Genomic DNA, 11,463 nt, shown 5'->3' with positions numbered 1-11,463 from the left:
ACTTTCACAGTAATTCCATCCATCTTCTATTGGTCATTATCAATATGCAAATGGCAGATGGCATGGTAAGCTGGCTATTGTATAATTGGAGACCACACCATCTGACAACAATTTTCACTGATGGGATATTTTATCAAATAATATTTACTGAGAACCTTATTTTGAGGCCCAAGGCTTCTATATTCAGAGTTTATTATAGGTCACATTTGCATAAACATTGTCTTATAAAGATTTGATAAGGCACTTTAAATGTATAACAAAGCAAAGTTGTCTGGTAATGAAATTTTTGAAAACGTAACAGATGTTGACCTTTCTTTGGTTACAAATAAAGAAAATGTGTGCTTACATGGAAATTGTATTAAAAATGTGATTGTTCCATTAAAGGCAATGGTTGATTGTTGGATACCAATGAGCATGATTACATTTGCCTTCTCTGAAAGAGACTTGACTGTTGTCACTTGCTTTGACGTGGTTGGCAGCGTTTACCAGTCTAGATGGCATAGAGAAGTTATACCTATAAAAGCCATAGGAAGGGCGGAAAGAGCAACTGAGTACCTCTTGGGTGATGGGGGTTGGTGGGAACATATTTCCAGATGCCTGCAATCCATATAACATTTGATTGGCAGAATGAGGTGCATGTAGACACTGCCCATTGAAGTCTTCAGAGGAACCACCTTTTGAATTGGTGACCCCCAGAGAAGATAACATGGGCACTTCCATCATGAGTGGGGCTAAAGATTGAGATCTGTTGCTGCTTGCTAGCCTTTCAGAAGCAGGTAAGACAAGAGGTTGCTGTCGCCAAAAATTAGTTGGGCAAATCTTATAGCAAAGGGGCAGGTTGATACTGTGTAGGTATGCCTCTGGACAGGTCATTCCAAGGGAGCTTGTAGGTAAGTGAAATGTAGGTGGAGAGCAAGGTGGAGAAAGTAAGGAGCTCAAAGGGGAGGGAGCCCCTCCACTAGAGGTCACTGGAGAGGAGCCACTGCTTCCACCTGTGAAAGACAATTCAGTCAATGAACAAAGAACTTCATCTTCTTGCTAAATTACTTATCAAATACATCACCATTCATGCTTCATTCTTAGATCAGTTTTCCTGCAAGTTTATAGTTCTTTGAGCTTCTTTGGGAAAGGTTATGCTCATTCCTCTCACTGAAGTTGAATGTAGTGTCTCTACTATTACCACCACTATTACTTTTTTTAAAAGAATTTAGCCTCTATTTAATTAATTAATTTATTTTTTAATGTGGTGCTGAGGATTGAACCCAGTGCCTCACCTATTCTAGGTAAGCCCTCTACTACTGAGCCTTAATCCCAGCCCACCACTATTACTTTTAACACTACTATTGTGTATTGTGTACTGAACATTCACTATTCTCAAGGACTGTACAAGACACTTTAACAATATTTATCTAATGAATTACAAATACAACCAAATATATAATTCAGAGTCAATAATATGAACAAAACCTGGATTTTTATTTTTCACATTTAAAAAATGTGCTAAAAATTTGTTAAGTAAATAGAACAAGTTGGTTCTTTGGGATTCTATAGGCATCTTCAGTCTGATAAATATAAATTCATATGAAAAAAAACTTTCATAAGTAAAAGCAACATATGTAAAACCATTAGTATTTTTTTTTCTCATGAAAATCATGGATGATAATGCTTCTATTGCTCACTATACCAGGGGTTAAAGATAATTTTTCCAGGTAAGAAACATCAACATGAGAACGAAAGAATTCAGATAAATGATGTCCAGCACATACTAAATTTATGGTTGCCTAGCATATACTAAATTTAGGAAAAATTAAAAGGTCCAGGATGATCTAGACTCTAAATCTTATTTGAATTCAGCTGAACAGTTGGATATTCACTAGACTTAAGGAAGTTATTTTTATGTTGCTGTCGTTTTTTAACTATATTGTATATGTAGATATAGTCTAATCTTTCATCAACAGGTTGAAAAATATATTTTAAATAAATTATTAAAACTTATCAGGCTGTGACAGAAGAATGGCAAGTTTAGAGCCAGTCTCAGCAACTTAATAAGGCCCTAAACAACTTGGCGAGACCCTGTCTCTAAAAACAAACAAACAAAAACTGCAGATGAGGCTCAGTGATAAAATGTCCCTGGGTTCATCTAAGGCAGAGAGGTGGGAGAGAAAGGGAGGGGGCAGGGGGTTAGCAAGTATGATGGAATGTGATAGACATCATTATCCAAAGTACATGTATGAAGACAGGAATTGGTGTCAATATACTTTATATACAACCAGAGACATAAAAAATTGTGCTGTATATGTGTAATAAGAATTGTAATGCATTCTGCTGTCATTAATTTTTTTAAATCAATAAAATAAAATAAAATGTCCCTGGGTGATATTCTTTATCTTTGCAATTTGAGTATCTTTTGGGTACCTGAAATGAATGATTAAGAAGCCTCTATCTCTTAAATTATAAATGAATGATGATGTTAAACTTTCTTCTTCATTATTTCACAATGTGTTGACTTAGATATTTTAAAAGCTTGTTGCCTAGATGTTATCAGTTAAATTGATAATGTAAAAATATTTTATATTTTATCTATGCAACTTCATAATCCACATTTGTATATTTAAGCCAATGAAATGATTCAACAATTGATTAAACTTGATTTGTTCACATTTCAATTAATTTTTATGGCATCCTGTCCTGGGAAAATGCAACTTAAGTATGAAGTTGATAATTTGCTCCATAAGTCTAACTTTGAATTAATATTTAAAGATAAGCAGCTTCAATGGAGTAAAGGTAATGGGGAAATTCTTTGTTGCTTGCAATTAAAAGTTCTTCATTTATTATTAAATATCATTGTAAAGGAAGGCATACATTATTTTACCAGAAAACCTGCATTTTTCAAACATTATAGTTATTTAGTCAAGAAATGTACTATCTGGAAGGTAGTTATAATTAGGTAAGACCAAGAAGTTCTGTTGTGCTATTACACAGTTTGATGACAAATAGCAATAATGTACTAAGCATTTCAGAAAGCTAGAGGAAAATATTTTGTATGTTATCACCATGTTGAAATGATAAATGTTTACAGACATAAATGTTTAAATTGACTTAAATATTATGAAATGTATATATGTATCAAAATATTGTTTGGTGCCTCTTAAAAATACAAATTTTGTTTTCATGTATCAGTTAAAAACTTTTCAAAGATTAAAAATTAATAAAATAGGCAAAATTTACCATACAGATTCAGCCCTTATCCTACTTTTGTATGACTTTTGTAACAGTTTGTTTGTTTTATATTTATATTATTCATCTTTGAATTATAGTTTATCACTTCAAGGATAAAATGTTATAGTAGCTTGCATTTTTCTCTTCCCATCTTTTGTACCATGTTTATTATACAATCTATTTTCTGTTAAAACCTTCAGTACATTGTTATTATCTTGCATACATTCTTCAATAACTTTTTAAAAAGCTTGAAAATAAGGCAAAATATACTTTTACTCACATAAAAATAAATATATTGGTGCTGGGGTTGTAGCTCAGTGGCAGAGTGCTTGCCTAGCGTGTATGAGGCAGTGGGTTCGATTCATAGCACCACATATAAATTAATAAGTTAAAGGTCCATTGAGAGCTAAAAAAAATCTGTAAAAAATCTAAAGTCTATCCAATTACTTTGTGTGTCTGCACCAAAATTTTTTTAAAAAAATAAGTAAAAAATAAATATACCATTTGGGATGACTTAGTATTATTTTCAACATTTATTTTTCCTGTTTAAAAAAGTAAAATTAGAGCTAAATGATGGTGTAATTCAAAAGAAATCACTTTAACGTGCACTGAAAAGTTCCCATAAAATATAAAAATATTCATTACTATAGTTATAAATCAGGCCACAAATGGACCATAGGCAGATCCTAAATATGAGACAGTGAGATGCTGAAGAATCCAGGTGAGCTCTGGTGATAAGTGTATAAAATAACTCAACAGCTGTCTTCATGCCAGTTGTCTTCCCTTTTTTCATCTTTCTTCCTCACCACATTAAACATAAACACGTATGCTTATAAACAAACATTTCCTGGCATATACTTATTCCCGGTGTAACATTTGGTACAAGGACTCTGGCTGTTGTTATTTCATTAACATGTAAAAGTAAAACTAAATATTATGAGTTTTCTTACTTTGTGTGTCTGCACCAAAGTTTTTAAAATCCAGAGTAAGAGAAGGTCTCCATGAATAGGTCTCTAAAAGTCCATCCAATACACCCCTAAAAAAGAGATTCAACTTTTAGCGACCTCAGAATGCAGTTCTAGAAAATACTAATTTATACAAACTATTTACATCTTTTACAGGCAATTTTCTGAATTTTTTTCTTTTATAGGTAGACTTTTGAATAATATTCAATCAAACCCAGAGTTCTAGAATAATAAATAGCTTATAAGTGGATTAATAAAGAAAGTAGGAATAAGCAAAGTTTTTGAGACAAAATATCTGGTTAATTTCTTCCCACCCACTAGTCACAAAACATACAGCTTCTGATTCTCTGAGTCACAGTTTCCTTATCTTTTATACTTGTGAAAAGGGCTACATAAATATAAGGTGTGATTGTTACTTACCTGTTTCTTCCTGGATCTCTAAAACCTTTAGCAAAAGGATTTCTGTCTATTTTGAGTTTGGTAATCTATGGATTCAAAAGAAAGAGAAAGAGAAAGTCAGTGCTCTCAGTAACCTCAGTTCTCTCACCATTGCTTATAATGGTTATAATAACCATACAAGACTGTAACCTATAATATATCACTGTAAGTAAATGTAAGCATATAGCTAAGTCAAATTTTGAATGATTATGCCTTCATTTTCTGCCACCCCTTTTCTCTTTTCTCCTTTCTAATGTAAGAATCACAGAATGTATTATCAATTTGACTTACTGACAAAACAGTAAAACCATGATTTTTAAAAATTTTTATAAAGCAATTTATAGAGTGCAGCTTGCCTCTATCCCAAAGTCCCTGTGAGGCCACTCCCACTTGCCTGGGACCTGGCCAGCTTTACCTGCTGATTTTGGTAAGCTGTCACTGTGGTGAATTCAGTTTCTTTAAAGGAGAACGTTTTAACCCCTTCAGCTGGCAGGGACTGAATCCGGGACAGGTCAACTCTGCTGTCTTGCTCCATCACATGCACGCGGGGCTTGTATTTATGCATGGACTGCAGAATTATCTGGGGGAGAAATGGTCAAATGCTGCCAGAAAAACTGGCTTCCCTTCGCAACATAGTTGTCCTCTAAGGACCACCCCCAATGTGGTCACACACAAAGAAAGAGGTAAGGTTAAACTGGGAGAGTCAGGTAACCACACACAAAGATTTGTTATGCCATTTGGTCCCCTATAGATAACCTCTTGCCTGAAGAGTTTCCAGAGTAAACCACCTCATAGACACCAGACAACTGTTATTCCTTTTCCAGATTGGGGCCCCTGTTTCCAAATGTGGCTGACCATGTGTGGTAGAAATATAGTCATAAGGATTTGATCACCTGATACAGGTTCCCTGTACAGTAACTGATGGCCTGAATATGATGGGCAAACATCTGACGCTTACCACCTTGTAATTCTGGATAGTTCTCTCTCCCTCCCTCCCCCTTCCCTCTCCCTCATTCTGGATCTTGCTCCTCTCCTTTTGTGGCTGGCATAGGGCCAGCTAGGCAGAAAAGATGAAGACTTAAGATCCATAGGACATGAAAACAGGCAGGGACTGTCTATGGGAGCAGATTGTAGGTGAAATTTCCAGTCTACATTCCAGTTCCCCTGGTTGCATCCTCCCACCACATCACATGGAAAGTATTCATCTAGCAACTGTGTTGACTACAGGGAAGGCAAGCTCCAACAGTGATTGCTCCTGTGGCTAACTGTCTAAGAGCCCCTTTCCTCTTGCTCTTTCAGGCAATTCTGGCTTAAATAACTCTCTTTTGGTCTTCAAACTCCCTGCTCTCACTATTCCCAAAGGCCAGCACTTTCAGTTTTCAAACAAAAGTTTCCTGAACTCTAGTTTGGCTCTTTAAGTCACAGGTCCAGAGCTTATAGACAGTTCCACCCATGGGTGGAAGCATTGGCACCACCCTCTTTAGCAGGTAGGATTGGGTTCACTTACATGGCCTTTGTCGTCCATCTCATTATTTGTGAGTTTCACCCGATCAAAGCTGATGATTTGCCGCATCCAGGTCTCTCCTGAGCAGGGGGAGTCCGGGTGGACATAAAATCTGGGAGTGATGCACGAATGGTCAGTATTCCCAGCTACCATCCACTGAGAGCTGTGATACACGTATCTGAAAAGGCGCAGAATATTGGCATTAAGCTTAGCCTGCCAAAGCCAACTGAATGGAGGCAAGCTGATGAATTCTGGTCCTAAGGGCCTGGCCAAAGGCTAATCTGCTGACTCCATAGGCAAATAACAGAAGATCAACATTGATTTCCAAAAAGTGTTAAAGGGCAGAAAACAAACAGTAAATAAACATATGTTATTAAAATGTGATGGAATGTCAGGGGAAGTAAAATGTCATGGGATTTACCAGACTAGTTTATGTTTCCTCACAGAAAACACAACAGAAATTGATCAAATGAGTTTTACCATGCAGAAATGCCTGGGGGTGCAGGGAGGGGAGCAAACTCCACAAGCTTAGGGCTACAAGTATCAGAAAGAAGTGGGGATTAAGCAGGGTGTCTGTCTAGCCCACTGTTACTAGTCTTAGTGGAACCCCCTTTGACAATAAGGCTTCACACCAGGAAACCCTTAGGAACCCCACCCTGAGCAGCCTCTGGGGGCAGATTTTCACCCAGTTTTTAATCACAAACTCTCAATAATGCTCTGTATTCCCAAACCAACTGCAATGCAAAAAGCAAGCAGTTTGTTCAGCTGTTACCAAGCCACAGTTCCAGCATCAGAGAGTTTCACTTTTTCCTTGCTCTCAAGAACAGCACTGGGTTCCTGGCAGTTGTTCTCCTTGGAGGGAAGGGTTCTGCACCCACCTCCAGGTGGAACACTCACAGCCCAGTATCAGCTGCTCTCTCCCAGTTCCCTCCCCAACCCCGCTAGGGTCCATGAGTCAAAGCCATAGGCCAGTGCATCTGGGCTGCTAGCTTACAAGATCCTATTGACTTTAGAATAGTTCTACCATTTGTAGCATGCTCTTAGAGGAATACTTAAAGAAAAGAGGGCAAAACGTTTTCTCTTGCCCTCTGGAATGTGGCCAGCCTTTCAAGAAAAGGGCTAAAGAAGGGAATGAAGATGTACCTAGGTGTGATCACCCTCATCTAGCCTTGGAGAAAATCAGGTTATAATTCTGGGTGCCTTTTGCCAAAGTCCAGCATGTCCTCAGAAGCCTGGGCCCACCTAGAGCCAAAAGGGCTTCCAAATTTCTTCAAAGTACTTCCCTTTTGGACAACAGAGCCCATGCCCTTCAGTTTGTGTACCTGAGGCCAGAACAGTGGGTAGGATAGAGGCCTGGGGGACATTAACAATTGGCTTGCCTGCATTTCAAAAGAAGGGAGAAGAAAAAAACCTGCTATTCAGTTACTCTGAATTCCCATTTAAGTAAGGAAAATTCTACTCCTGAGATCAAAGGAAGGTCCATTCTCTCTCCCTATATGTTAAGGTTTTTAAAATAATGTTGTGAGGTTTAGATCTGAAGATCTGAATCCCTGCCCCCAGGCTGAGCCTGAGGTATCCTCATATGGGCCAGTTACCTATAGCGTTTGGAATCCACTGGTACCACATCTATGGCAACATAGTACTGCTTCCCTGGGTCCAGCCCTTTCACCTTGACCCGAACAGAAGGGAACATCCGCCTGTGAGAAATAAAAAAGACATTAACCTAGTTACTTTCAAATATTTTGGAAAGGGGGAAGTCATGAATAAATATGCATGTCACTGAAAAGTGAAAGGACTCATGATACCCTTGCCATTCCATGACAGTTTCAGGGAATGGCATTTGCTACACGAGAAAAGATTGTTGGTTATATGGTTAATTTAACAAGTCTAGGATTTCTGAGTAGAGCAGAATATCCTTACCATAAGTCTTTATCCATGACTCCCCCCCACACGCACACCATAATAAAAATCTATGAAAGAAAAAGGAGAAAAAGTTCTGTTCCTCCCCTGAGTTTTCAGCAGTAAGTTCTGCGTAGCAGATTTGGGAAAAGCTAAAATTTAAGAGACTCATAAAAAAAAATCAGCCAGCTGCTATAAGGGGCTGCCCCACACCAAAATGTGCCCATAGGAAAGATCTACCTCACAGTGGCTTGGACCAAGGGGTGGTGGCCTTGGGGGCTTATTAAATGGAATATTTTCCACTGGTCTGTGAGGCTTAAATTCGGAGGTTTGACCACAGCCTGAGACATGGGTTTGACATCTGGCACCTGCCTCAGATCCAATTTTTGTCATCATGGAGTCAAGGTGTAGGGGAAAGGAAAACCCGAGTCATTTATGTTGGGCAAGGTTTGTCTTAGCCCAATAGATTGAAGAGCCTGTGGCTGCTTTCTAATGTATACCAAGGAAGGGGGAGAGGAAAGAGCACCAGAGCACAAAATCAGAGCCTCCACACATAAGGAGAGGGTTACATTCAAGTCCTACTCTGAATGAATATTATGAAAAGCTTGGTCAAAGCCTAACCTGCCGGCCTTGGTAATGATCATCTCAGTCCCGATGTCATGGAATCTCTTCCACAGCTCAGATCCTTGAAGTTCCACTTGAATAACATCCTTTTCTTCCAGACTTTCAGGACTGTTGCCATCGCCCTTTCCTTCCCTGCTGCCGCCGCTACTGCCGACAACGCCACGGCTGCCCCTGCCTCCACCAACATCACCTCCACAGCCCGAGAAGGCAGTTGTTAAAGATTCTGTCTTGAGTCGTTTTTCTGCTGATCACAGAGACACCCAGGGGTTGAGAGAACTTTGAGGGTTGTGTATGCCTTTCTCTTAGGCGCCAATCTTGGAAAAGGCAGCCCCATCCTTCCCCAGGAACCCTAGAAGCGGATCTCGACTCCACACAACAACGTTTGGAGTTCCACAATAAAGAGAGAGATCCAGGCTACATCCTGCAAAAGATGCGGCCCTTTAGATTTGCACTTCATCACTTTCTGGGAAAAGTTCATATCTGAGGCTGGATCCCCTCAGGATTTCGGAGCGCACTGAGCTTCCTACTGCCAGGAACAACCTCTGGCTCTTAGGGTTTGGTAAGAGGTTTGCGAGTCTCACTTTTCCACAAGTCTATGGGACCCTCCCCTTCCCTGAAAAGGAAAAGGGAATCGCGGAGTCTAAAACTTTGTCTGTGGTCAGCTGGACAAGGAGTTCAATGGCTCACAGCAGGGCTGTTGGGCTGGCCAGGACTTCCTTGGTTATGTTTAGCGGCTCTCCCACAGCGCGGCTAACTAGGCTGAGGAACACTGGTCCAAGGAGCACGGGGCGGGGGCGGTCTCAGTGAAATGGGGTTGCATAGGGGTACTCACCCGGCTGCTCACTCTTCTTAGCAGCAGTGCTGCTTCTTCTCTCCTCCTCTTCCTCTCCTCCCTCTTTCTCCTGCAGCTCTGGCTGTGGCTCCTGTCTTGGGTCTTGAGATTTTCTTTTGCCAGATCTCCCCACCAAGGCTTCCACGGAGAAGGCGTGCGCCCGAGAGCTCAGAGCCATCCCTGAAGGGCACGAAGTGACTGTGCACCGCAAAGTTTCAACCTGAGCTGGGTTAGCGAGGTGAGGGAAATAGGGAGGGAGCTGATGATAGTCTAGGAAGGGAAAACTGAAAATATCCCAAATCCGAAAAACAATTTGATCCTGCGCGCGAGAGAGAGCGTGTGTGTGGGTGTGTGAGTAATTTTATATATACATATATATTTTTTCTTCAAATAGACAAAATGAAAAGAAATGCAGATTAAACTGGAATCTAAATCCTCCCAAGCCTAGTCCTCCTTCCTTTAGCAGTCTCCTCCCTCTCTGTGGACATGTGCGGACCATCAGTCCTCAAATCCCTGATTACAGGACCTGGCAGAGCGCAGAGATTGGCAAACGCTGGCGTTTTAGGGAACGGACCTGCCGCCAATGGCGGCTCAGGCCGCTGGGATTGGGAGATATTGTTGCATCCCAGAGTGAATACAGGATCGGTCACAGCCTCCAGTGTTTGTTTTGGAAACTGTTGGAAGAAAAAAAAAAAGGAAAGAAAAGAGAAAAAAACACTGTGAGTGACACTTCAGAGTCTGACTGGGAGGAGAAGTTGGGGGTTGGTTGGAAAGGGGCTCCAGATAGGCGGGAGGAGGGAGGAGAAAAAGGAGACACAAAGTTACTGTTTCACATTAAATTGTAAAACTCAAAGACATGTGAAATAATTGCCCACGAGGGGCCACTTTTCCAACAAAAGTGCAAATATTATTTAACCAGATCTAGAGAAATGGATCTGGGTCTTTTGCTTTGCAGTGAGGCACTGGGGAAACAGTAAGGAGTATAAGTTTTCCGGGTGAGTTTGCTGTGGAGTTGCAGTCTCATTCTGGGTGGTGGTTATGTCAGTCTTTGGTAGAAAAGCTCAGGTGAGGTTGGGCAGGAGGATCTCAGTTGCCACTGTCAAAAATCAGAGCAGATGCTGGCTTTCAAGGCCTTTCTCTGGAGCTGAATACTGTCATACATAGCTTTTTCTTACCCAATTTAACCAACTAACACCAAGGCACGCCTGTAGTCCCAGTGACCAGGGAAGCTAAGGCAGGAGAGTTGAAGGCCAGCCACGGCAATTTAGTGAGGCCCTAAGCAACTTAGTGAGACCCTGTCTCTAAACAACAACAACAACAACAACAACAAAAACAATTGAAAAGGACTGGAGATGTGTCTCAATGTTTGAGTACCCCTGGGTTAAATTTCCAGTACCAAAAAACAAAACAAAACAAAATAACAACACAAGGGCCACCAACAATGCAATAAAAGGATGTTTGCTCCAAAAAAATGCACACATCTGAAAATATTGGGATTAAATAATTGATTCCAGTGTCTCCTGAAATATCATACTGGATTGGGTTTTCCTTTTCTTTCATATGGATAAAGATGTTCTTTGTGCCACAAGAGACTTTCTCATTTCCAAGAAACATGTTTACACATGCAGATGTGAGAAGTCTGTCTTTATGCATGGATTTGTTCACCCATTTTTCATCAGAAGAAATCAGGAACTCCTAGATTATTGTAGACTACATTTTATCTAATGATATTTTAATATTTCTAGAAAGGTTCTTCTATTATCTTTTGACACATTTGTTCAAAGAGCATTCAGAGCCAATTTATCTCCATCCAAAATGGAACGGAACTAGAAATGCCTTATAGTATCTTATTACTGGAGTTTGAGAATAAAAGACTTGTATAACCTTTTAATTTCACCCACTTATCTGCAAGTATGCCCTGCCCAGATATTCCATGTGATAGTTGTGGTAGTGGTAGTACTGAGGTATCCAGTCAAAGTGAG

At 40.0% G+C, this 11,463-nt stretch overlaps 1 protein-coding gene across 3 annotated transcripts; it reads right to left on the bottom strand.

Moving 5' to 3' along the window:
* Positions 1-378: 378 nt before the first annotated feature.
* Tbx22 (T-box transcription factor 22) lies at positions 379-9,659 on the bottom strand. Of its 3 annotated transcripts, none has more exons than XM_077107333.1 (9): positions 9,482-9,659; positions 8,835-8,893; positions 8,647-8,771; positions 7,722-7,823; positions 6,130-6,304; positions 5,038-5,202; positions 4,605-4,669; positions 4,170-4,255; positions 379-992 (listed from the first exon to the last, which is right to left on the bottom strand). In XM_077107333.1, exons 1-9 carry the CDS (start codon positions 9,657-9,659, stop codon positions 379-381), a joined length of 1,569 nt encoding a protein of 522 aa, XP_076963448.1. The 3 variants fall into 3 exon arrangements, with proteins under 3 accessions (XP_076963448.1, XP_076963449.1, XP_076963450.1); XM_077107334.1 differs by having other exon boundaries at positions 8,835-8,890; XM_077107335.1 differs by having other exon boundaries at positions 8,647-8,776; positions 8,849-8,890.
* Positions 9,660-11,463: the final 1,804 nt, after the last annotated feature.

The sequence above is a fragment of the Callospermophilus lateralis genome, chromosome X (genome assembly GCF_048772815.1).
Source record: "Callospermophilus lateralis isolate mCalLat2 chromosome X, mCalLat2.hap1, whole genome shotgun sequence".
NCBI lineage: Eukaryota > Metazoa > Chordata > Mammalia > Rodentia > Sciuridae > Callospermophilus > Callospermophilus lateralis.
Note: the sequence above shows the minus strand (reverse complement) of the source record. Positions and strands in the feature narration are given on the sequence as shown.

Bases quoted from the DNA above. Each gene is read 5' to 3' on its own strand.
- Tbx22 (XM_077107333.1), bottom strand. From the start codon at position 9,659: ATGGCTCTGAGCTCTCGGGCGCACGCCTTCTCCGTGGAAGCCTTGGTG. The intron at 7,824-8,646 runs GTTAGGCTTTGA...TATTTCTCACAG, and splicing joins ATCATTACCAAGGCCGGCAG to GCGGATGTTCCCTTCTGTTC. The intron at 6,305-7,721 runs GTAACTGGCCCA...GCGCCTTTTCAG, and splicing joins GTGGATTCCAAACGCTATAG to ATACGTGTATCACAGCTCTC.